We start from the raw sequence: 27,993 nt of genomic DNA, 5'->3' as shown, positions 1-27,993 counted from the left end.
TGGAAAGGACAGAGGACCAAACAGACATACTTTAGAGTAGCTACTGTTTAGACTGAGAAAGATTTTTGTGGAAGATGCTTGGGAATAGCTAAGATTATTTATCCACAAGCAATTACTATCCTGTGGAAGAATCTGGACCTTGATATTTGGGTTAGTTCTCACAACTTCAAGCCTCTCTTTTTCTGCTAAAGATACTCAGTTGTCTGAACAGACCCCTAACTACCATTAAATTACTTAAAGGACAGAATTTAGCAAGATACCAGATTAATTGTGTAATAATGTAGTGGTAGTCAGACATGTAACTAAGGAGAACTTTGGAAACTGCCTGTATCCTGTCCATTAAGTGGCCTCTCTAATCCACCCATATACATTCAAAATAGTTACATTAGCACAACCCATAAAACCAGTGGAACCATAATGTATAGTTTCACTATAAATCAGTGTATTCTGATTTAAAGAAAAATCTCTGCTCCTTTCAGTGCTCAATTTTTATATATACATACAGTAAGATGCTACCTGAAGTATCGAGCAAAGCGTAACTCTTTCCTGAAGGCAAACAGATTAATTTAAACCTGACTAATGTCTGAATCAATACTTCCTAAGCTTTCTCACGGTTCCCTAGCTACTGGTTTCTGTGCCTCAGAGAAGATGCACTGTAGCTCCACGCCCCTCTGGAGAAGTCTGCATCTCCTGCTTTGACTTTGTAGTTCATATGGAGAAATAACTCATCCATTAAACCAGATGTTGCTAAAAATATGCAGATGAAGCTTCTTATGCCAGATGATGGCAACTGAAAAAAAAACCCAGAAAAGAACAAACAGATGCAGCCTTGAAAAAATGTACCCATAAAATTTCATGGTATTCAGCTAGGCATTGCTTAACCTTCATTACATAAAAATACCAGCAGTGTTTTGGGACACTCATTGAAGCTTTTTGCTATAACTGGCAAAGAGTTTTTAAAATATTAGCATGCACTTCAAAAACTTGGAAAAATAGTTTAGTTCACAGCAAGAAAGCGAACTGCACCTCAGCAGATCGCTAATGCATTTGCACATGACTGAAAAACAGTGTTTATCACACTGAGGCCTCCTGGTATAAGATCTATCCATTACACCTATAGAACTGTGGGTGATATCCAGCACAAAGAACAGAAACCAGGGCACTTGAATGGATAACAGCTATAGCAATTGCTGCTGTCCAAAATATTTCAAAAAATGTTAAACTAAAGAGACAAAGCCAGTTCCTTTCTCTATGCAATGCCTTCCATGCCAAGTAAGTTTAGTAGCAGCTACTAGGGCTAGAACAATACCAACAAGAAAATTATTCTCCTCAAGCTGAATGACTGGCACTTCGTACTCTGCATCTGGGAAACTGAAAGCACATATTCAAAGAAAAATTTAATAAACACCCAAACCCAGAAGCTTGGTTGCTTTGCCCATTACAGAGCCAAAGATTTTAGAGATGCCTTCTTTATTGTGTGCTGTAGAGCAAGAACTGAATTTCTAATAAGGTTTTACGTTTAAATCAGCATTTCTTACAGATGTGCTTGAAGGCAGCATGTAACATATATAGAAATAACTGTCAATTATTCACACTGAGTATATTTTCCCTTACCGGCCGTTATCTTCTGATGCCTCTTTTATCTTCTTTCTAACAAAAGAAACAGAGACTCTACAGACTGCTAAAATCTCCTAAAATCAATCACAAGGAATATTTCACTATAGGTCATACACACTATTAAATTTAAAAATTACTTAGTATTTCATTTACCCAAGCAGAAGACCTTACTGAAATAATTACTTCATAGAAATACCTATCTCTAAGACATAACTGCCTTCTGTCATGTTTGGACGGGTGTACTCTCACTGAGTAAAAACTGTCTGGATGGCCAGGTCCCAAGAGCTGTGGTGGAGTTAAATCTAGTTTGTGGTTGGTCACAAGTGGTGTTCTGCAGGGCTCAGTATTGAGGTCAGTTCTCTTTAATATCTTTATCAATGATCTGGATGAGGCGATCAAGTGCACCCCACTAAGTTTGTGGATGATACCAAGCTGGGCAGGAGTGTTGATCTGCTCGAGGGTAGGAAGGCTCTACAGAGGGATCTGGACAGGCTGGGTCGATGGGCCGAGGCCAACTGAATGAGGTTGAACAAGGCCAAGTGCCGGGTCCCGCACTTGGGTCACAACAACCCCATGCAGCGCTACAGGCTGGGGGAAGAGTGGCTGGAAAGCTGCCCGGCAGAAAAGGACCTGGGGGTGCTGGTCAACAGCCGGCTGAATATGAGCCAGCAGTGTGCCCAGGTGGCCGAGAAGGCCAACAGCATCCTGGCCTGCGTCAGAAGCAGTGTGGGCAGGAGGAGCAGGGCAGTGGTCGTCCCCCTGTACTCGGCACTGGTGAGGCCGCACCTCAAGTACTGTGTCCAGTTTCGGGCCCCTCACTACAGGAAAGACATTGAGGTGCTGGAGCGTGTCCAGAGAAAAGCAACGAAGCTGGTGAAGGGTCTAGAGAACAACACCTATGAGGAGTGGCTGAGGGAACTGGGGTTGTTGAGCCTGGAGAAAAGGAGGCTGAGGGGAGACGTTATCGCTCTCTACAACTACCTGAAAGGAGGCTGTAGCGAGGTGGGTGTTGGTCTCTTTTCCCAAGTAGCAAGCGATAGGACAAGAGGGAACAGCCTCAAGTTGTGCCAGGGGAGGTTTAGATTGGATGTTAGGAAAAATTTCTTCATCAAAAGGGTTATCAGGCATCGGAACACGCTGCCCAGGGAAGTGGTTGAGTCACCAACCCTGGAGGTGTTTAAAAGATGTGTAGATGTGACACTGAGGGACATGGTTTAGTGGTGGACTTGGCAGTGCTATGCTTACAGCTAGTTGGACTAGATGATCTTAAGGGTCTTTTCCAACCTAAATGATTCTATGCTTCTGTGATGCTCAGTCATGTCAGAACGCACGCCTGCATGAGACTTAGTATGCTGTTCTGATTTACCTCTGTTCCCAGCCACCTGGTCACAGATGAACAGAATTTTTTTTACATTATTATTTATTTAGCTAAAAATCTTTAGAGAGTTTGAATCCAAACACTTGCATTTTCCCAAACTGACAAATTTCAGCTTTGCAACTGCATCTGAATTCACCCAATAAAGAGAGTGCTGGAGCTCTTATTCAATCTGAATAGACTAAGCAACAGACTACCAAATGATTGAAAACAGGAACAATTTTTTCCCCATGACAAATAGTTTTCCAATATTAATCACATCAAAGGGATTCTTAACTGCTTGCTGTTCTGGATGTTTCAGTATTTTTGTAATCACGTATTAGTGGATTCCGAGGGGTGGACAACACAGTTGCTGCATCTCCTGCCAAAGGAGGAAGCTCAGCTGTCTGACAGTGCCAGTTAGGACATTCGTTAGCCGTGGATCTGAGCAAGCAGCTTCTGTGTGATTAGAAAAAATGGATCTCCCAATGAAAAATGTTCAGTTTTGGATTTGTTTCTGGACTGAAGGTTCTCCTTCATATTGCTGTACCCTATTCCTGTCCTCTCAAAGTTCAGCCTGCTACTCCATTAGACTTCTTTTATCCTATACTGGTGCCTTCCACGTCCTGCTGGCCACCTCCAGGCCTTGGCTACAATTTCCCACTCCGCTGTCACACCACAAGTGTTTCAAGCTTCATTTTTCTTTGTATCTACAAGGAGGGGAGAGAGACAGAGACAAAGCTCTGCTACTAGCAGAACACTGTCCGACAAGCTTCCCTCATCGTCTTTCACGCTCTCCTTAGCTTGAGAAATGGACTCAAACCAGGAAATGGCAGAATAACATTTATACCTACTGTTAAAGCCCAACCGTCTGTGATTTCACAACAGCTGACAGCACCCATTAGGTACATGTGTACACCAGTCCCAGCTACAGCACACTTAAAAACTGGGAGCAGAAATAAGCACATACCTGTTTTTCATTATAGGACATAGAATTACCTTAATCACACCACACACAGATTGACTTATTTTTCTTCCCATGCTTCTTCCTACTCTTCCAAAGTATCAGATGGTAATAAGAGTGTCAGGAAACACCTGATGCTTCTGTGCTCTACAGAGTGCCCTATCCTAGTCTTAATTCTGATCCTGACTGGACACACTTGGTCTACCCCAGTACAAATTAAAATTAACTAGCAATAATCAAATTTTATGATTTCATAATCATGACCAAATCATAAATAATTCAAATATTATATTAATAACACATAAACTTTTGAGAGGTCACACAACTATGAAAAATAATCATCTGCTCACTAAACAAATTACTAGCAGTCATACAAATAGAATTTTAATGGGTAGAATTCAAATTAAAACCTGATCAAAATGCAAAATCTTGATTAGTTTTGAGAATATGCATCTTAGCTGAATATCACTGTCCTTCATGCATTTATACCTATGATCATTTTAACTACTTTAATCATTAGACAATAGATCACAGTTTCAAAATATGGTATTTTTTGTTTTCTTTTATCATTGGACACTTTCAGGTAGAAAATTAGCTGTTCGGCTGAGGGAAAAAAAAAAAGGAATATGGCTTCTTTCTTTCCTTTTTTTTTGGTGAAAAACCTCAAAATTGCTCCAATTTTCAACAACAACAAAAAAAGAGACAAAAAGAAAGGAATAGAAAGATCATAATTTTTTTAGTTTGTTTTTGTTAAAAAAAATTTTAAATTTTTTTTTCTAGAAAAGGATGATTTAAAATATTTATTTATATACTTAAAGAAAATGAGCATCTTATAAAAATAATTCCAATAAAACTTCAAACATCTAAATATATTACTACACAAACTGAGTGCACAGAGATCCAATCTATATCCATTTATAACCAAGTCTAAGACTATACTCAACAAACAGAGGGCAGAAGACAACTTGGTTAACACCCAGCTAAGGGGTTCACAGGTTGAAATCATAGCTGTAAAAATTAGATGCGGTATTCTCAAGTTCAGAAGCCATGACAAAAATGGTTTTATTATGTATACCCAGAAGACTACTTTAAGGTTTGAAACTGTAAAATTCAGTGACACCGACAGCAGTGAGTGAGAATTCTAAGATGGAGAATGAAATACCAGTTATACGATAAATAAACAAGAGTACAATCTCGTAATTATTTCTGGATAGAATCTTCATATAACTGCGTAAACAGTTTAAAGATACTTTTTTCTTTGTAAAGACAGAGGTTTTTGTGTTTTAATATATATTGTAAAGAGCTTTTTTTCAATTTAAAGTATGACTCACTGATTAGCTTGATATGTTGATATTTAGTTGCAGAAAATATTTTCCCAAAATATCAGAGAAAAGTTCACTGGAACTAGACGTCATACAAGGTGGAAGTTACAGCAAGGTAATGTTAAAGGAGAAGCAAAGCCCACATCTGCTAAATGTTTTCATGAGAAGACACAAGAATATATTTTTGCAACTCTAAAGATTATTCTGTGTATTTACAAGCTAACAAAGAGTATGAAAAAGCAGCGATGAAAGAGTGCACAGTTTCAGGTAAGGCTCAGAAGGCAACAGTGGGCAATTTAAGATTTCTGCCCTTTTTCCCCCCTCTCAAGGATGTACTCCAATGGTTTACAGACAACTGACATCTGTGTACTTTAAAGACCAAGGCCCTCAGTATTTTTTCCTACTTTTTAATTTGTAGAAGACAAACCTTGGTCTCAAAAAAAGAAAAATAACCACACAGTGGTTCACAAGCACTGAACTATCTACCAGTCCTTATTGAAATATTCTTAGTATGCATATAAACCTTGGGTTTATCCCTTTTATTGACAGGCATATCCTGTGGCTAACGTTTGTGCCTCTACAAGAGGTTTTGCCTGCTGGTCCACTGAAATTTCACCTCTCACCAAACCTTGTTTATTCAGGTCCTTGAACAACTTTACGAACCCTAAATCTTTTACCTCTTTTGTTCCTCTTTTAAGACAGATTTTACTGTTTCTTGCAGCTTACAAACTACTGATGTGCATGAGAACTCCAACCACTTTATAAACACAGAGGTGGGCTCCAGCAGAGTGCCATCAGCAACTCATAAAGCCTCCCAGATTCCACTGCTGTATTTAAAAAAATCTAAGCCAATCCTCACAAAAAGCAAGATCCAGTAAGAGACATGGTTAGTTTGGTCCTAATTCTCATACTGAAAGATTTCAATCAGTTCAATGCTATAGTTTTCACTAATTCTTTCTTTCAAGTATCATCGACTCTCAAAGCACTTCACTGAGATGCAGATCAGCAAAGAGTATTTAGAAATTTGGGTAAATACGATGGAGGTGATACTGCCCAATGTTCTGAAGCCTTTGTCATGAACAACAGATATTTTAGTACTACAGTAGTATCAAGAAATAGAAGCGAAATACTGCATTCTACCAGACAGAGTGGAAAAAACACCATGATGTGGTAGAGGGCAAGACCCACTATAACACCTAAAGCACCACGTATTTGTGTGCAGGTCTGGATGGAGATGTGATGTGTGTGATGGGGCTGTGGCTCAGTGACGCGACTTGCACGTACAGCAGTCAGTGGGACGAGAATTATTGCTACCACCACCCTGGCGACTGCCGCAAATCCTCCCTTCAATCCTGTTCACAGCAATCAAGCACGAACTGAAAAGAAACATCTCGTGCCGCAGGATGGGCACAGGCACACGGCAAGCCATCACAAGAAACGGCATCTGGGAATATTTAATTGCTTGTGAAATAGATGCCATTTCACAAATTTTAAACAACACGAGCACAAACCTATCTCCACATGAAAACCAGTAAAAAGGTAGCGCAGAGGCATTCTGGAAACAGAATGAGCCGTCATTTCCCTCCCGGCAGCCATCAGGGTTGAGAAAGACTTGTGGACTCCCTGTGACCCCAGAATGTGCTTTAAAGTTTGTTTAGTGGCTTCTCTGTGGTTATACGGAAACAGTTCACTTTTGGAACAACCACCTTCAGCAATGAGCACGCACACCCCCCCATGCCTTCATCCAGTCATTGCCGGCTTCCCTTATTTCTCTGAAAGGAGGGAGTGCTCATTAATGATTTAGCCGTTTCTTCTGACAAACCTATGGGGGATCTCAGTGATAGGCGTTAACTGGAAGGTGGCTACCAGTCACCCTGGGGGGCTCCTGGAGCTAACCTGTGCCACACAATGCTTTCCATCAAAAACCAGACAGATTTGGCCACTATCACTCACAGGTCCCTGCAGGCAGGCAGGCTTCATTCTGTTTGAGCTCTTTCAGGACAAAAATGCTCATAAACGTAGGACTCTCAAGTATTTTTTGTTAAAGACAGACTGGCATTTAGCATCTGTGATAGATTGGCATATTAAATATTTCAGTTGTGTGCAAACCCCTCTTTGTAGCTGAGCGCTCCCGGTCTTTCCCTGAACTGGAGCGGTTCTGCTGCTCCTGGCATTTTTGTGTGGAAGTTCTGGGTCATCCCTGCTCTGACATGTTTGAGAGCTTGTGGGCAGAACACCAGGCTTCAACCAAATTACTGACAGAACTGGGGTAATTGAATTGGAGAATTTCTAGCTTCTGTTTCCAGATCTAAAGCATTTAGTCTTTCTGATTGTATCTCCTTGCTGCATGAATACTTAATAATTAAATTACTGAAACAAATTGTCTGAATATTATGTTGTCAAATGCAGCATTTTAGAATTTCAAGCAAGTTTACTATAAAATAAATCTCTACCTAATGTTTAATCACATTTGTTTTTTCCACCTGATTTTACATTTAATTTACTTAATAATTAGCATTTCTAAATTTCTTTTGGTTACAATAGAAATATCAACCAGTTGCCCATTCACTGTAGAAGTATCAGTTCTCTCAGGAGACACCTCTTCCCTATGGTATATGATGACAGATAGCCCCAATGAATACTGGTGGAAAGGGCTGAGTATAGGGCACAATAACAAGTATTAGTATTTTAATATTAATATAAGTATTATTAACAGAACAGCATGCAGGAATTGCTGGCATGACGTAACAAAGTCTATACTATAAAACACAGGCAAAGGCCAGCTGCAAATAAGGAACAATAAGGAACAGCATCTTTTACTCCATCAGTCAAGGAACTGTAAGACAGCTCAAGGTCAAAATTGTTGATATCTGAAGTTGAGTAAAACAAACTCTATCCAGACTTCTTACTTGCACTTACAAGTAACCTTTATTGATGCTTGTGCTGTTCACCACGTGTCAATAGTATTATCAAAGGAATGTCATCAGCCTCTTAAAAGCATCACTTGAGTTACAATTGCCAAAAGTAATTCTAAGCCCACGGTCAAAAAAGACCAAAGACAAAGAATGCAAGGTGGTTGTTGTAACTCAGCATGAAGGTAACTTAGCAGAAATATTCACTGGGAGTTCAACCTCCAAATGAAATAGGTTCTATTTCAGTGTTAGAATCTTGTTTTTCTGAATACTTCCAAACACTCCAGAAAACAATAAAGAAACAGAAAAAAAAAGTATTGCTTTTAATTACCCCAAAGTTTTAGATGTACAAAGGTATTGTAAAAAATATACTTTCATGTTGAAACCTGGTATATGAATTTAGTAGAGAATGGCAAGATTTTATAGTTCAATTTAGAAAATCAAAGCAAATCCCACACAAACCCCAAACTCAAAACACGGATGGGACATGCTGACACAATTATAACAAGTTACCAGATGTGGCACTCAATGGTGAGCATTACTGATTCAATTCATCATCCACATAACTTATATGCCAAATTCCAGTCCCGAAGCCCCTGAAAGGCTGCCTGCCCTGCAAGCAGAGCGCCTGGCGGGCAGCCCGCATCAGGCTCTGCTGCTGCAGGCACACTGCTGAGATTTTAAAGCTAGTTCATTTATTGCTTATACCACGCAGCAGTCCCTGAGCCTTACAGAGTCTGCCAAACTGTCGCTGTGCAGAAACAATTTTCCATAGAGCTATTAAAACCTTAAAATCACAATCAACCACATATTTCAATGGGAAGTGAAGAGAGTACAAAATATTTATCCTTCTGAAATTTCCACTGAAATCAAAAAGAAAGTGTGTGTGGGTAAAAATAGTTTTCCGAATTTGCTTTTTTTGTTGAACCTGAGACAAAAAAAACCTGTAAGAACTTTAAAACGTAGATCAATATTACATGTATTAGCATACCTTTTTTAGCGCTTCCCTGCTCTATTTAATTTCTAGTTATTGACATACATATAAAGTTTATATTTTAATAGTTCTAACAGTAGCCTTTTGGTCAATTTGACCTTCCAACTGAAGTACTGACCTGTTACATTCAATTTCTGTAACAGAAATCTAGACACAAATATTACATTTTAACTATTGCCAGCAACTGTCTTTCTGCCATTACAACTGAAATCTACCAAGACTAAAATTTAATTGCATTCATCGTTTTAAATAGATCATGAAAGAGTATTTTTAAAAAGGAGCTTTTCCCTGATTCCAGTAGGTGGCAATAGTTATGCCCTAAAAAGCTCAGAGAAACTGGTGCTTCAGAGGGAGAATGAAGCACCGCAACCCTGCCCACACACACTGGACTGGGGAGGCTCTGAATTAAATCAACCAAAGCAGCTATCAAAAGAATGATTCCTCCACTGTCAACCCTAAAATTCACTGGAAATCATTAATGTCGTAACTGAAAATGGAGCCCCAAGGAGATTGAAAAAATACTCTAAGACCACTTTAAACAAGATAATTATTTCACGCCTGATTTGTGAGAGTGAGCACTTAACATAGAGTGTCGCTCTGCTTTGATTTGTGCATGCAGGTGCAATACCTATGCCAAATCTAAGGAATTTTATAAAACACAGAAGTGGTAAGTGTTTACACTATCTCTAGTTTATGCCATTTATAAACATTGTATACCAAAGTCTTCATTGTTAGATGAAACTCAAAGTTTTGGATCTGGCAGTAGAAGAACTCAACAGAAATCAAAGTCATCATCTATTTTCCATGGCCTCTGACAACTTAAAAGAATTTTACATAAATAAGTGCTTTTTAACAATAGTTATTTTGCCAAGAAAATATGCTAAATGGGAACATACATCATCTGAATCACAGGTCTGAAGAACTAAATAATCATGCAGAACCTCAAACTCGTCTCTCATTATCTTCTGTGTAAAGCTAAAGTGACAGCTGTGGAAAGCCACAGGAAAAAAGAAAATCTATACATCCTACAAGCAAGAAGAAATGCCCAAAGAGCTGCTGTTCCAAAGTACGACCTGCCATCTAACAGACTGCCCATTTCCTAGCCTGTACTAACCAATGAGCCAAGTTAAAATAAGGTCACAACTTTAAATCAAATGAATCAATAATTCCAGCTCATCTTGTGCCAGGGAGGGATTGATGTTACTGCCTCCATTCTCAAGGAAATGAACCACACATGCAGACAGGACATACAATAATTTATATGAATTAAACTCATCAAACGAATTATTCAACAGTCCTAATGCAGAAATGTGTTAGTTTATTTTCCCTCAAAAGAAAAAAAAAGCCAACCAACCTCTGAAAACTTCATCCTTTTAAGAAGAGAAGATATCACAATGTCACTCTATCAGATGATGCGATTATTGAAGAGTTACTTGTTATGGAATAAAGGTGTCTAAGATTTGGATAAGGGATGCTGTTAAAGGTACAAGCTGCTGTAAGGAGGACTAGGTTCAACCCTGCTGAAAGCTCTTCATCAATAAAAATCCTCAAACACACGCATCTTTCAAAAATATTTTCCGCCCACAAAACAGAGGAAATGTCGGTTTAGTAAATCCATTTCAGAGTGTAAAAACCTAAAGGAATTTGCTGAGACAATTTTGACTGAGGATTTTTATTTAAATCTGAACTTCAGAGTCGATAACTGAATACACGTGAAAAACAACTATCAGAAATACTCCTCTCTCAGAAGAAAAATCCACATGCTCCCAAATATGAATCAGTTCCTTTTGCTTTGGCTCCAAGGCAGAAGGGGAAATCCCCAGCTCTCTCCCAGCAGTAGCTCCCTGCACGCTCATGCTCTCTGGTGAAGCATCCTCCTCTGCCCCTTGCACCAATTCTCTTGGCCGAGGAGAGAGGAGAGTGCTGGGGCCGTGCTCTGCCCTGCTGCGACACCGCCCTGCCGAACCCCCCCAGTGAGGTGTGGACATCTTTCAATCTGTCCCTATGAAGATGCGCAGCTGAAGAAGCTCATTAGCAGCAGGCTCCTATGGGCAATAAATGACTCTCTTTCTCCAATGTACGTTTCATAAGAAAGACAGAAAAGCTGCAGGAATTATCCACATACTCTAAGCACACTGACAAGAGACGGCCAATTTTCTCATACATGTTGGCATTTTTTTCCCTTCATTTTCCTATCTATCTCCTTTGTCAACTAGGAGCAAACATGCTTTTTAAATGGGAAACAAGTATTTTCCTTCTAGTCCCATCTCAGCTGACCAGAGAATGACTGAAATGAGCAGAAAGCTTGCTTCTTCAACAGGATGTAAATTCAAATTTTAAACACCACAGCATCTTCTTTCTTCCTTGGACCACTTTTAAGTGGTGAAGAGCACCAACTTTTTCCATTTAAATAACACAATTTTTCCTGACACAAACCAGCATTTGGGAATATTTTAGCTCATAGGCCACTTCTGCTTTTCTATTCCAGTTAACTCAATGCTGAGTTAAGCATCTGAAATAGTTGTTACAACAAGTAACCCAAATAGCTGTCAGCATCTGTCTCTTCATCATTCTCTACCAGAATACTTTTTAAACAGTAACTTAGAGTAAGATCTAGAAGCAGTATTCAGCAGCAAAGTGCAATAGAAACGAACAGGTAGAGAACAAATGTACAAAAGATGTTTCAAACTAACCAGTCCTGCTTTAAAATCCCATTTTGTGCTGGGTGTCTCCAACAAATAAATTTTGTTTTCAGCATATAAACTAAACATTTCCAGAGTCAGCATACATTCACTTCATAACAGGACTGACTAAGTATATTTTGCCCTTCCTTTCAAGCATCCAGAATTTGCCACTGGTTGAATAGATTCAATGAGTTAGAGCTATTAATTCCTAAGTAATTACCCTAAAGGAATGTAAATAGTTTCAGTTTAGATTATCATGTTGCTCTGCTCATTATTTTAAACGTAAAATGCAGATAGAATATATGAAGGACCATAATTGTTCAGGTATTAGATGGAGTTAGAAATAAAATAATAAAAAATGTTTTTCCCCCCTTGAACATTAAAAAAAAATAATGAAGAGACTATAGCTTCGTTAAAGTTACAACAAAATTCCACCCTCAGTTTAAATTATTTAAGTACATACATAGATTTAACCATAAGATCTCTTTAACCATTTAAAAATATGGTAAACAGGCCCACCATGAAATAATTTCCTTTTGATGGAACTTAAAAACGTGATGTCTCAAAGATTTCAGCAGCAGGAAGAGTGGCTGAAAGGATCAGAACATTGAAATTGCACTTATTTTGCTTCCTACTCTTGCATCACCCATAACACATACACATCATACAATAACACGATTGAGGACAGAATATTCTATATCACTTTATCCCTCTATTCTTCCTATTTGTTCTTACCAGTTAGCAGAGATGGCATTAAAATATGCATACCATATTTCTTAAGTTCTTCTACCTCGCTAGGTCTCCAGAATCATACCAGTATATGTAACCATTAGACTATGACTACACTCTCTAGCATCCTCCTCCCAGAAAAGACCTTGTGCCTTAGATTTTAGGCTGACAAAGACCGTAATCGCTTTCAGATCTTTTTTTCATTTCTGCTTTTGCACACCTCACTAACATGTATTAGATACTATTATGCTGAAGTACATACTCCTAATCAAACAGGACAAATAGAATTCCGTCCTGCCACCCTGCTACTCCAGGTTTCCATACTTACTGACAATGGTGAAGATAATCAGAATTCAATTCTACTTGAAACTGCATATATTTTAGTTTCCTTTCCTAAATGATCTCAGAGAAGAGAGGGGGGACTTTATATTCTGGTTCCTACTGAAGTGATGAATATTTCAATTTAGTAAACATTTAGCATATTGTCCAGAAAGAAATTTCTCTAAGGTTACTGGTTATAACTGCAGCTCTTCTGAGTGCTGCCAATATACATGCAGATGTAAATATTCTGTAGATCCTGCTACTTTCCTGAATCATTTACCTCCTCTACTACCTTTCTACTAATGGGAGAACCATAATCCTATGTATAATCTTCCTCTATTGATCTGAAGACTTAGTAAGAGAAATACTAGTTTCTCCTCTAATTGCGGTTGAATTAAGCAGCACTTTTCAATGCAGGGTGGTGTAGAAAGATTTCAAATCATCATTTTGGCAGTAAAATCTTCTACCCATACTTCCTGCATGACAAAACAAGCAATGTCTACCCGTGGACAGAGGAGTACTTCATTCCTGGAAGGCTGCTCTGGTGCTAGCCTTTCCGTGGTAACAGGAAAGGTCTACACACCCATTCCCCATGAGGTACTGAAAATAGATTCCCAGTCTTTAAATGTGTGAATACGCACATACATTTCTTTTGGCATTAGTAAAGCAGTCACAGCAACTTTTACAAATGTACTTGTCACATTGCAAAAGCATCTTTATAAGACAGTGACTAGCGAAACAAGCATAATGAACTTATTTATGTCTGTCTGTATTTACAAGCAGCAAAAGGAACCTGACGCTTCTAGAAAAATCTAACGTTGCTACAAAGAAAAAATATTCTAATCATTTTAACAGTCTCATCTGCTATGCATTAGACAACAGGCAGCTCTGTATGAATGTAAAGCTCCCCAGAATACTCCTGAGACTGTGACAGACACTGGCATGTCCCCCATTGGACATAAACCAGGCTGTCGAGAATCCAGCTAATGAACTCTCCCCCCCCCCCCTTTTTTTTTTTAACCGCTGGAATCTAATTAGCATCCACGCTTGAATGCCAAGGTCGTTAGGCTCATTCCTGCGGTGGAAACTCTCCTGAAGCTGGGAACCAGGGTTTGTCTGCCTGCCTGACCTGCTTTCTTACATTGCCCAGGTAATTTAAACCCACTTTACCCCAGAACAAATTTCCAAGATACAGTTAAATTCCTCAGTAAACTGACAGATAGGAGCAACAGGCACAGAGCGACACACAGCAGCATTACCGAGCATCTGTAAACATGCCATTAATTTTACACAGAACGAAGGAGCTCAGGAGAGCACTGGCCAGAGGAAAATGAAGAGCTTCCCAAATGCAGAGCTCTTCTTGCACTCGCCTTTGCACTGAATGTTTTATATTGATGAAAGCTGGATTCTCCATGAAGCATTAAACTCCCGTGGCAGGGTGATGTTCCTCTAATGAAGTTAATAAAAATGGCTGCAGAAAGCAAATCACTGAGCTCCTCTCCCTTTATAGATTTCTGTTCCCAGTCATCCTCCTTCAGGGACTGTGGAGTCCTGCCAGCTAGTTTTGTGGACAGGATGGCTTCTAGGCTTTTCTCTGATCTGCAGATGATGTTGTTATTTCTTCATATTTTGTTTACTGTATAAAGTCAACATCTTTCTCTCCAGAGGGAGATTGCTCAGAGTCACTCATGAAGCCTTTTAGCTCACAGTTGTGGGCCTACTGTGGTCTTGACAACATACTCATGTCAAGGTTAATGTCATGTCAAGGCACTATTAGTTGCTCCTTTCCTTGCATGGTTATTCTTTCAACTGTAAGAATATTAATGCAATTTAAAGTTACATCTAAAGCATTGTTGGCTGGCCTTTAGGGTTATTGCAATTACATGGACAGAAGTTTCAAGGTTTCCAACAGTACTCTGGGAGTAATTGTAATTGTGGGGAAAAACTAGATTTCAGTTTGTGCTCTGAAAGCACAGAACTGAAAGCAATCACCTCCACGTTCAGCCCTGGCCGAGACTGACTCTGCTCATGACCTCTGTCATGCTACCTGAGCTTCATATTGGAACTTTCCCATTGCATCCCCATCTGTAAAAGTGAGATAATGCTTTTTATCGACATTGTGGGAATTTTATATTCGATGTTCATGCAGAGAACAGAACTGCAAGCCCTTCTGTGCTACTGCTAAATGCTAAACTTCCCTAAATCTTGGAAAACAGAGTCCCAACACAGAACCCTCAGACCACACAGAGAGAGAAGACACAGCTCTTCTTCTTTTATTATAAAGTGAATAATTTAAGAATATTCTTGCTCACTGTCTTGAAACCATCCTTTATATGTCCCTGGGCAGAGCTGGAGGCAGCAAGGTTTGCATGTCAACAGTTGTTTTGTTAACGGGTTCAGTAATACCAAGGGCAGCACAGCACGTGACTGCGCTGGTGCCCTGGGCAAGACGCTCCTCTCTGTGTTATTCCAATACCAGTCAGGCTTATGTAACTGATTAAATAATGAAAAATAAATCTCTATTCTTTGTCTTCTATGTATGATCTTACAAGTGCACCTGTTGCACATTACCCATGCTGCTTCAAGGCCTGATTTGAACTTGGTCAGATTTATTCTTATGCGGTCTCCCTCCCCCAGGTCCACTGCTGGCCACTGAATTCCCTTATATTCAAAAGGACCAAAATGCTATATTCTTCTTGAAAAACATTTGGATGCTCTAATTGTCTCCCTATGTTTCTATGACAACCACAGCAACATAAACAGCCTTGCTGGCAGCCACAGGAGACTGAAATCTCTGCTCTCTTCCCTCCCCTCCCCTGGACTTCTCAATGTAGAACACACCGTAACCGAATAAATATGATTAACAATGAACATAGAGGTGGTGTCTAGTACACCAGGCTGGCACTGGGGAAACTTCCTGCAAATAAAAATACCTTACATTATTTTATGATAACAGTCAAAACATTGCCTGTTATGTCAGTGTCATTGAAGTACCTTGGGACTAACTGTGAAGAACAGTGCAAAGCTATAAATATATAAACAGGAGGCTTTTCTATGTCAGCTTGTGCAGCTGCAGAGAGCTTTAAAAAAAATATGACACGGCCTTCTCTGTTGGTGCCTCTAAGCACATCTCACCTTGCTGGTATGTTACACATCAGGAATAGATAAGCCCCTGAGCGAATGTCAGGACAGTTGGGGTTAAGACAGCTGCAGAGCTATGTGGCTCTACACACATCATATGGTGTGACCACAGGTACCTCTCCATGGCTGCAGCTCCCAGCGTTCCAGCAGGAAAATCATAAACAGAATGTGATCGCAGCAGCAGTGAAATGCTCTGCACAGCACAGTCAATCCGTGTCCAGCAGAAGCCATTTCTCTGAACCTCCTGCATCAGGCAGGATAGTCAGAGCTGCTGCTTTTGCTAATGCTCAGGCAAACTGAGGTCCAACAAATCCCAAACAAATAGGTCGGGTCTTCCTTCTCTCCTGAGCAAAATTAATGGCAAAATAAGTTGGCCATAAGAGGCCAGTGTAACTCTGGATGTTTTAAGCCATTTAAACTCATTCAGCCAATACTAGATGGCACGAAGCCATCAGAATACACAGGGGTTATCAGCTGTCCATAGATCACAAAATCATCTTTCAAATTATTAAACCAGTTTCTGACCATAAAAATGTCATGTATTTTTAAAATAACTGCCACTGTATGTCTAGCTTGTGACAAAGCAACTTTGTGAAACGAAGGAGTGCAATTTCAAGCGTCGGCACAGACGTAATTTCTTCACCAGTGCTGTTAGTTTGTCTTAGGCACTTGATCTCCCCGTGCTGCCAGAAAGAGAAAGATGACTCCTGCTGCTCTGAGACACAACTGGGGATGTAACCACACCATTTTCACTGCAGCAATCTTCTCACTTGGCAGGGAAATCCTATGGCTTTGTGGGACTGATTTTGCTGTAAAGCAGACTCAGGATTTGAGGAAGCAGAGTTGGGGAGGTTACATGAATGTGAACCCTTGGAAGCCAAAATCTATGGGGATTCCCTGTGGACCACTAAGCAGAAATAGACATATCTGTGAGGAGGTGAAATGCCTGCCTGTTCCACAGAGCTTGGAATGCACAGAGGGTACCACCTGACATTTCACAGCTTGAGGAAATGGCTTTTAGAAAACTGCCTGATTACACAGACCAGGTGGAGATGAGATTAGAAATTAATGAAAGAAACACTAGAAATAGGGATGAACATACAATCTTTGGTAAAAGAAATTTGGATATTTTATTGGTTTTCCATCTTAAGGCAGGACTTCCACTCTAGTCACTACCAATATAACAAATTTTAAATGGTTTCATTTTCTCTTGAAAGATTTTGAACAGAGTCCTTATGCTATGGAATTATTGTACAATATGGAAATACTGTATTTTGCAATATGGAAAGGAAGTATTTCTTCTTTCCTATCTAATTTGCTCCAATACGCTGTACAGCAAGGAGTGTTAGTGAAAGTGAAACATGAATATAAAAGGATTATCAATGCCCACATTTACTACGTTATACAATAACACTGCTTAATAAAGAAAGTTTGATTTTATCTATCAACTATGCATAACAAGTTTATGTTCCCATTTAGTCTTCCTGCATGCTAGTACCATTTTGCTAACTACAGACATGCTACTTAAAACAACAGCCTATATGAAATGAAAGTTGACTTGCAATACAGAGATCTGTTACCTTACACATATGAGAGTCCAAATACAGCAGAGCACATCAGGATATTAAGTAATATGCAAGGTATGTTGTATAACATGCCACTGAAGACAGCCACAGAACAAGCAAGATGGATGAGATTTTTTTTGTTTTCACAGTTACTTATTAATAACAGTAATAGCCCCAAAATGATCACAGTGCTTTTAAATTAGGATTACAAAGAATATAAACTACCCTCTTCTGCATCTGGAATGAACTACTAGGCATAACATTCTAATAGTACTGAAATCAAAAGGAAGGCAATTTTAGAATAATTTTAAATTAATGATTCTGCAATTGGTAGATGTTTTCGTACCTTCCAACTTCTGTCCAATAAGACTTACTGCCACTAAGGCACTTGGCTTTAACTTCTGAGAAAAACACATGAAAGTTAAAAAAATATATAAATAAGAAAGCCCAAACCACCACACGAACCTTTGCCTATTTCCCAAGCATGTTTATGGCATGTGGGTGGCATAGATGAATTATGGCATGAAGGTTTTATCAGCAGTAATTATGTAATTCCCTTGTGGCACTGAACCATTCTAAACTCTAATCCAAGCCCTAATCATTATTAAAGTATTGATAAAGCCTTCACTTGATGTTGTTCCAACTCATGAAGCCATTCCTTAAGAACAGTCAATACTTCAGAAAACTTGAAGATTGCTGTGACTTCACAGGGAATCTTTGTGCTGCTTAAGAGGTGTGTATTTTGAAGTTGCATTGGAACTTATCACACATTTTTACACCCCAAGTGCAACGTATGGCATGACACTGTTTTTAAGCACAGGAACACAGAAATCTGTGGCCACAAACCATGCTTTTGACAATTTGAACTTTTCACGTTTTTATCATTTTAGATTATTGACCTGAGCAACTCAGTTTCTTTAGTAGGCCAATATTTTAGAAGTGTGGTTTAATTAAAGCATTTAGAAAGAAAATTAATTCAGAGGGCTTTAAGTGTATACCTAGGGAATATGCCACCTGAAATGTATGAAGACATCAAGGAAAAGTAGTTTTCCTAATTGCTAGTGCACTTCTGGCATACTTTTAAGTGGCAGACTACACCAAACTGGCTGCACACATCAGGGTCAAAGCTTTTATTTATAACAGTTGTTACAATGTAATCACCCATTTTTGACAATGCCAAGTTATGTTTGTCTTTCAGAACATCCTAAGAGTAACATTTTAAGCAAAAGCATTCTCAATAGCATAAAATACACCGTCAGTACAGCACAAGACCAGAAAATCTTGAAGTGACGTACCTGCCCCAAGCTGCTTTCATTGTAGAATCTTTATCAACAGGAATGCATGAGGACTCAACAACACTTGATTTATTCAATTTGTAGCAGAGACCACAGTCTGGATCTAACATACATCCATTACAATAACTGAAAGAGAAAGAAATAAATACTTAAGCAACACTTTATTCATTTGTACATGTCAAAACCAACAGCATCTCCTAATCAATCTTGGGATGCACATAGTCAAGTTGTCAGTGTTGGAGACAAGATAATAGAAACTGCCCAAAAACTAATACAAATTGCTTTTGCCTTCTTCTGTACCACATTTTTGGCGGCCCAGTTGCAAATCTCCCAGTGACACCGGATCAGGCTGTAGGAAAATTCACTCATGGAATGAATTTTAATTTCAAAAATACAGGTTGGGGTTGAAGAGAAAGAATCATACATCATACCTAATAACCAAACTAGGATTTGAGCACATATAGATATGGGAGTCAGTCTGAGATCACGATACCATGTGTCTCCATGTGGGAACTCAGCACCTGAGTTCCAATTATATTCAATGGAAGGAGTCAATACGTCAGTGGAGCCAATACACATACAGTCATCTAGTGCCCCAAAATATCCTGCCTGCCCTTCACCTGTCACTGCAGAGTGCGCAGTGCTCTTGCAGTTCATTCCCACGCATCACAGTTGTGAGCTCTGTACAGGTATCTCTGACTTTTTGCAGAGTCTCAAAGAGCAAGAGATGCTTACATTTAGGCAAAGTTTCCTCAATGCAATCTTGCAAGCTATCCAAGTGACTAGACTGTAAAGCTGTTCTCCAGACTCCACTGGTTGCACTGACCACATCCCCACTGACTACTGGGAAACTAGACACAAAGTGCCCTACAAATACTTCACTTAAGTGTCAGTCTATGTTGTGGTTTAAGCCCAGCCAGCAACTAAGCACCACACAGCCGCTCACTCACTCCCCCCATCCAGTGGGATGGGGGAGAAAATCAGGAAAAAAAGTAAAACTCGTGGGTTGAGATAAGAACGGTTTAATAGAACAGAAAAGAAGAAACTAATAATGATAATGATAACACTAATAAAATGACAACAGCAATAATAAAAGGATTGGAATGTACAAACGATGCGCAGGGCAATTGCTCACCACCCGCCGACCAACACCCCGCCAGTCCCCGAGCGGCGATTCCCTGCCCCCCCACTTCCCAGTTCCTATACTAGATGGGACGTCCCATGGTATGGAATACACTGTTGGCCAGTTTGGGTCAGGTGCCCTGGTTGTGTCCTGTGCCAACTTCTTGGGCCCTGGCTGGGCATGAGAAGCTGGAAAATCCTTGACTATAGTCTAAACACTACTGAGCAACAACTGAAAACATCCGTGTTACCAACATTCTTCGCATACTGAACTCAAAACACAGCACTGTACCAGCTACTAGGAAGACAGTTAACTCTATCCCAACTGAAACCAGGACAGTCTAAAACCTGCCCCTGAGAACAAACTGAGTGGGATCTGGGCATATAAGCTATGAAGGTATTCCAAACCCCTTCATGCAGTGCAAGTTACCTGAAAACTTCTGGCACAAGCCTCCCCAGACCTTGCAAATGCTCAAGACCATCGCTACGGTGGTTAAACTACCCTGGTGTTTATCGTCCCCAGAAGTGATCTCAGATCCAGAGATACATCCTCATCAGTAAAGCCCCTAATATACTAAGGGATAACTTCAGGAGTTAAAAATAGGAGAATGGAAAACTAAACAACATGGAATAAGTCTGGAAATTTGAAATTAGAATTAAACTTTGAAATGTAACATCTGGAAATGTGTAATTAAAGTGACAAAAATAGCTTCAACATATACCCCTGTAACAACAAAACCAAGGAAATAATCCTTTCTGAGTGTGTATCTTCATCATAACAATGACTTAGTGAATGAAGAAATAATCTGCTTAAACTACTACACCACGATGAGAAAAAAAGTAAAAGTAACTGTATAACAAAGTCCCCAGATCAGTAAAGCAGATCATATGGATTTAAAAAGTCTGAAAGTACACATTTAAAATCTAGTCATTCAAGCTTTTCTTACTATGATGTTTCTAAAAGAGTTATAAGGTCAATTAATATGGTAGTTGGCAAAAAAGAGGGCTGGGAAAGCGTTAAAAACAATTTCCTCCTTCTCCCACGTTTCAGAAATTTGCGCTCTTTGGTATCGTGTGCTTTCTAAATTATCAAACTATTGCAGAATTTCTACGTTGTCTACTTTTTAGAAAATAAATCTATAAAGTAGACCATCCACTTGCTTAACTGATAGGTCAAATTCAGGTTTGAAGAGCTTTTTTTTTAATTTTAGGAAAGCTGCGTTAAATCAGCTCTTAATAGAGCGATAAACTGCAGAAAATATTTTCACAATGGAGATGAAACCAAACTTTCAGGTAGAAGTCAATCATCTAACTGTAGTAAACATTTATTCTCTTGCAAAGATAAATGAGAAAATCATAACTCTGCAATTATCAATTATGAAAGGAAAGGAAAATTCCAATGTTACATTAGTGAGACTTAGCTACATTTTGTTAATCAATATTAGGACAGCAATGGCAGCAACCAAAACAGTTGACAAGAACAGAAGACTGCAGATGAATAAAAACATTTTTATAAATCTCAAGTGTGTTTAAGTATGTAATAATAATATTAAAACTAAAAACTAAAACTAAAACTATTAACTAAAAAATTATAGAAACTCCTAGTGAAAAGAATCCTATGATATCAAACAGGATGCTGGCATATGATTTTCAAATTGTAGAACATCTTCCACTCAAATTACATTGTATATCAAGGTACCATTTAACAACATGAATTTCTAAAAAGACCCAGGGCGCTAGCACACCCAGCATGGCATCCTGGCAGAGAAAGCAGCCATTTCCAAATACTACATGCTATCAAGTGCAGCAGTGGATTTTGAAGTCAGCTATATGCAAATTATATCCAATGCGAACGCCATGTGCAAAATGTAACACATTAAAGTGGACTTTAGGCAACAATTCTCTTTGGAAAATTTTGGGATTCAAGGTTTCTCTAGATTTATTCCTTTTAGTTTTACTTCAAGCAGAAATATAGTCAAATACCCAACACCAGCCAGAACATCAGCAAGACACAGGAATGCAGAGGAATAACAATTACACACAGCTATGAGTGTCATCGTTACAGTGTTGCCAGCAGAGGACAGGATGGGGATTGGATGCCTCCTCATTTCCCTCAATGTCCTCACAAATATTGATGCACGAGATGAATGACAGAACTGAACTGTCTGTTGTCTGTTCTGTCCTACGGGGCTCGCTCTATGGATAACTCCACATAACCTCATATGGCATTGGGTATCAGTAACCAGTCAATTCAAAAGCAGAAAGTATCTTATTTATTCTTCCCTCCCCATCTAGCAGTCCAGAAAAAATACGAGAAATTTGATTACTGAGTCTAGTGTCTGCCTACATGGCTGTTAATTCAGCTCTTCCTCGGGCTTTATTGGCTATGCACAACTGTGTCTTCCAGCTGGCATTCAACATAATAAAGGCTTCTGGAGTTCATGTCATGCCAAATGTCAGAGGTTATAGTTAATCATAACAGCTTAAATAATTTAAAATTATTATTTTCCACAGCTTGGTTATTTTCCACAGCTTTTCTGAAGCTTGTCTTTCAGGTTGAAAAGTTAAATAACAAATATTTTAAAACCCTTTACCTTTGGGTTAGGATTTTCTGCCATTATTTATATAGTGAGTTCATACAATCAGGCTTTGACTTTATGTTTTAGAGACAAGACCAATTTATGTCAGAGGAAACCCAGAAATTCAATATGTAAGACTTAAAGTCCTTTCATATCTAACTCCCAGCAGACTTAGTGTAGGCAGTTGCTATTCAGACCATCTAGCATTCTTCTGTGCCCTGTTTTATCACTGATATAAAATTTTTATGTTGACTTTGATGAGGTAGGTAGTCATTGCTTTTTCCAAGATGAAGATGGATGGTTTTTTCCTCCAAAATCCCAATATATACACATTACAATTGCTTCATAACGCATTAAAGAAATCAGTATCAGTTAATAAAGACTAATGATCACTGAAGATGCAGCATGAAATAAGCAAGGAAGATTTTTGTTTAAAAGAAGCAATTTAAAAACAACTGAAAAAGATTATGTGCTGAGGCTGTTTACTTTAAATTTCTCTCTCAAAAAATGGAAATAAAATATACAGTAGTTTCAGGCTTACCCTCTTCTTCATTCCAGCCCCATTACTATTTGTTAAACAAAAATATTTAAACAATTTGAAATTGAGCAGATATTATTACATACATGTTTGTAGTGAAGTAAATAAATTAGGACACACAATATACCAGGAAAATAATTGCACAATACTTACTGACATGAAACTGTCTACTACAGAGCTCCTTCCTGTCCTCAAATTTACCTTCTTATCAGCCCTACCCAGATATACCCAAACGTATGTCAGAGTACAAATCTATAAAAATACTGACACTTCTTCAAATCTATACCACAGATCAGTTATGGCCTTGAAAGCTCTATAGCAGAACACTCCAGGATGTCTATGTAGGAAAGGAAATTTGCATCCAATTATAAATGGGAAATGTCTTTCCTGCACTTTATCATTAAATATTTATATCCGTGCTAAGGTCCTGAGCTAGTGTCTTGTAAAAAGGTTCCTCCATGAAAAGCCAGTTGAAAATTCCCAGGCAGGATGGTTCTCAATCAGACTGACATCAAGATTGAAATACCCGAGAGAGATGATTTGATTTTGATGAAAACAGGCAGCATTACAGCAGAAAGGTTTTGCAGCGTGCCTATTTCCCTCCCTGCTCACCAGCTGGGCTCCTAGGCAACCCAACAAGAAGGCAAGTGTCTAGACTTCAGATGCTTCAGCTTATGTAGCAGAATAACAACAACCAGGAATGTAAGGCTCTGGAATTCCAAAGATGCCCAGCTTCTTTGCAGCTCAGTGGCATGAAGTTTACAGAACAAAAGTCTCAGTAGCATGGCCCCTCAGTTTATTGGAACCTGCCATGGAATGGGATTTTGGGGTTCCTGCTTCACTGTCAGAGCACATTTACTGACAAGCTGACAGACCATTAGGAGACTAGATATCCCCAAAACTGCAATTCCCCACTCCAATTCTGCCAACACAGTCAAGGCTTCCATGCTCTTAAGTCTTCTTCATCTGACCAAATGGGAATATCTGACATCTAGAAAGCATAACTTCAAGGTCCCTTGCTAGCAATTTCTTGCCAGTCTGAGCACCACTGGCTTTCAGGATGCTCTGCTCTGGAGCAGCCTGCCTGATGAACTGTTCCTGAGGTTACAGGTTGATTCCAAAGAGCACAATGCCTTCCCCTTTCACAGAGAACTTAAAGTACATAGATGAAGTATTAATTGGCTAGCTGTGTACATTTTTCTTGATACCAAAATTACTGTTTTCCTTCTTCCTAACAGAGTAGTTTACTAGCCTCTAGTGCAGTCTCTAAAAAGATTGCATAAAATCTCTGACCTGCTAATTGACCCTCCAGATGCCAATGAAAGATTCAGAATTGCTTCTTCCCCTGCTTTTGCTCCACTGCTTAGAATACTCCATAGTTACATTTGGTTTGTGATTACATTTTGTGCTTTAAATTTGTAAAATGACCTTGTAAGTAATGACTTTCCTACAATTCTCAGGAGTCTCTTAATTTGAGCTGCAAATTGTACCTTGCCACTTTTTGTTGAGTGACTTAACAGTGAAAGACCTTTGCCCAGTGCCCTTGCTCTGCAAGTGCTATTTCTCTTTTTGCCAGATTATTTTGTCTTTTTCAAGCTGAACCTCAATTTCTGAATTGTTAATTTCAAAACATTTAATCAGTTTTCACTTTTGCCACATTTTAAGGAAATTTCAACTCTGCCTTCCATATCCTGTTATCCAATTATAAAACCATACTCATATGTTCCTGTCATCCAGTTACAGAAATACAAACTGAGCTTGATAATATATTGTGGACTATGTTGTTCTTTTCCAGAATGTAACCCCTGATTTCATAATATTCTACTACATAGATAGCATGAACAGCCTCCCAGAGTAACAAAATGTCCACAAATATGGACGTTTCTGGGGGATGGACTTTTTCAACTTGTTTTAGATTCATCAGTCTCACTGAGCACATGCTGCACAATCAGCTCTTGCACATGAGGTAGCAGCTATACATTAAAATCTGATACACTCACAACGTGCAAGACATTTTGCTCATGCCTGGTCTTCTCCACAGAATAAATTTCACCGTTGTAAGCTTGTTGACCCTACTGATCCTGCTCTGCATGATGTAAGTATTCATGTTGCTGAACAAGGTTTTGCTTATAGAACTGTAAGAACAATAAAAAACATCTCAGGCAGGAAAGGCTCAATGTAGGGACAGGAGCATCTTGCAATATCTACTGAGGATTAGCACATACCACCCAAAGAGAACATAAGCTGCAAATCACTGCAGGCTGGAAGGGAATGTCACTTTGATTGTGCTGCTTTCTACCGTTTCCAGCTTGCTGTTTGCCATACTGGAGACATGATTCTAGGCTAGGTGGATCTTTCATCCTAGCTGGTATGCCCTCAGGTTCGCTCTTTGCTCTCAAGATCAGTTATGCACACAATCCCCTACCTCTCTTAGAATGCTGTGTAGTTGCTTTCCAGCTCCTTATAGTAAAACAACAGACTGGAATCAAGCTTTCCTTGCTTCTGTGCTTGTATGCTATCTACAACCATACAATATCTCTTCCTCCAGCAGCTTCAACTGAAAGAAAACGGCCATGACAGCTGAGCTGAGTATCACTGTTCAGAGCATCCCTACCCAACTGGACTCAACAAGCGACTTTGGCAAATGATGAATCCAAACAAGAAAAGCAGCCAAGATATTCAACACAACAAAAACGTAAGGACTTTGGACAAATATTGCAGTAGATTTATCAGCTCTGTTGATATGTGAGGACATTGGTGCAGTTAGTTTTCAGCCAGCTATACAATTAAAGAGCTTAGTCTTTTTCTTGTAAGAGACTTCATTTTTGCACACAAACTCATTTCAGTTAGGTACTAGGACCTTGTTTAAAACTGCCTGGTGCTAGTGGCTGAGGTCTTGTGCTGTTTGCACATGCTTCACACTGCACTTTAGTCATGAAATAAAGCACTTCCTTATATACTTCTGATGATTGATTCCTGTGTTGCTTCCAAAAGCTAACCATTAAATTCTGATTAAATATCACTGGCCAAGAATATAAGAGATGATTTAAGTAGTTAAGATGCACGGCAACTGCAAGATACCACTTCAGCCTGTCGTATCTGTGACACAGTAAATACAATATTCAACAAAGAATGAGAAAAACTCACTTGGACTTCAAGAGCAATTTCCTGTGATAATAGGAGACCAAATGACAGAAGTTTATTTGCTGAGATCTACTGGCGATCCGTTAGGTAACACCTGTATCCACTCAGTGATGTTCACAAGGAGATGTTCACAAGGAAAAGCTACCATTTATAATCACAGTACTCATATGCTACCTGCAGTTCTGTAATTTACCACACAGCTATTCCAACAGATCTAAATCACAGTTACATTCAAGTATGATCAACCCTTCCTCATCCTCAAATCAGGCTCCTGCTCCATCTAGTCCAGTGAGACTGTTCTTCAGTGACTCCTTCCTAGGTAAGTTTCAGACCAGTACCGAATCCTTATCCTTCTTGACATGCCAGCCACATAAAAATGCATTAGCTCTCCTCAAACTTTCCTTAAACTCTTTTCCAAAGACTTACATGCCTCAACTAAGCAAAACAATTTACATAAACTCAGAGAAACTGTTTTTGGCTTCTTGGTGTTTGCTACTTCTGCTTTAGAACTGAAGAGGACCCTGATGGCTCATCCATTTTCCTACCTATGATAGTCCTATAAAGGAAACTACTCTCTACAAGCCTTGCTTTCCTCAAGTCCCTACATCATCATGGCTACAACACTACTACTCTAAGCACCTTGACAGCAGACTGTGCTGGAACGCTGACACCACATGAAAAGCGTCCTGATGTAGCTGCACATCGGTATCAATAGTCTCTTGTCTTTGATGATCTTTTTTCCTGAATTTATATAGCCCCCAGCACAACAGCTTCCTGATTTATGCCTGGAACTGAGCAACGAAGACAATAAATAACAGAAACAACTGACTTGCATGTTTGCACAACTTTATTTTGAGCATAATGGCAATCTCCATAGAATACTTTGCTTTTAAAACTACTCTTCCAAAGAGACCTTACACATAAATACTATACTCCCCACTTCTGGGTAGATCAGGTACAAGCCTTGCTCAAATTTGATTAAAATCATCCTTGTGTGACTAAAACCTGCAGACCATATAAAGTATAACACCATCACTTTGGAAGATTTTACAAAATAATTCCCCAAACATTGTTTCAGGTTTTTTTAAACAGCAAAGTCTTAGAAGTATTAGTGGAGAAGTGAAGCGTTAATAGGTTACTATACAAATATCACTTTGCTCCCTCAGTAATGCAGAGTTTGAATCAAAGACAAAGAAATTGAAGTGTTAACAATGGTTAGAGGGTCTGCATTACCCTCACAGACATTACAGTTTAGGTAAGTAACTTTTCAGACCTTTGTGTTTAAACTGATGAGAGGAGTTTTTCCTCATTCACATTAAAGATGTTACTACACAGAACTGACATATTCCTTCCTATCCCTTATGATTTTAAATTAAATTACAAGTTTTTATTGATAGGAGCAACATGCCAGCAAATGGAAAATTATTACCAAGCGATAAATCCTTGTATTATCTACTTCATAGATTTCAAGACTATATTGAGGTCATTTTACAGTTCTACAGTGTAAACTGTCTATCAGAATTTTAACTACATTTCATAAGAGCTGGCAAAAGCATTCTCAAACATGTTTATCTCTTTGAATACTCATAATCTTCTGACCTTAATAGCAGAAAAACATTGCTATATTTATTATTGCAATTCTCATTTATCAGAACGACCAGTACCTCAGTCACTTTGACATTAGAAACATAAAATGAGAATCATATTTTAAA

The 27,993-nt window shown here is 39.0% G+C and overlaps 1 protein-coding gene across 2 annotated transcripts in view; it reads right to left on the bottom strand.

The window, feature by feature from the left end:
• The window catches only part of SLC2A13 (solute carrier family 2 member 13), a 166,192-nt gene that overhangs the window by 13,030 nt on the left and 125,169 nt on the right, over positions 1 to 27,993 (bottom strand). For both annotated transcript variants that reach the window (XM_049814297.1, XM_049814298.1), the window contains exon 7: positions 18,899 to 19,024. In XM_049814297.1, coding sequence (XP_049670254.1) covers positions 18,899 to 19,024 — 126 coding nt within the window. The remainder of the gene's footprint in view (positions 1 to 18,898; positions 19,025 to 27,993) is intronic.

Source organism: Accipiter gentilis, chromosome 11 (assembly GCF_929443795.1).
Source record: "Accipiter gentilis chromosome 11, bAccGen1.1, whole genome shotgun sequence".
Taxonomy (NCBI): domain Eukaryota; kingdom Metazoa; phylum Chordata; class Aves; order Accipitriformes; family Accipitridae; genus Astur; species Astur gentilis.
This window is presented reverse-complemented; position numbering and strand designations above follow the sequence as displayed.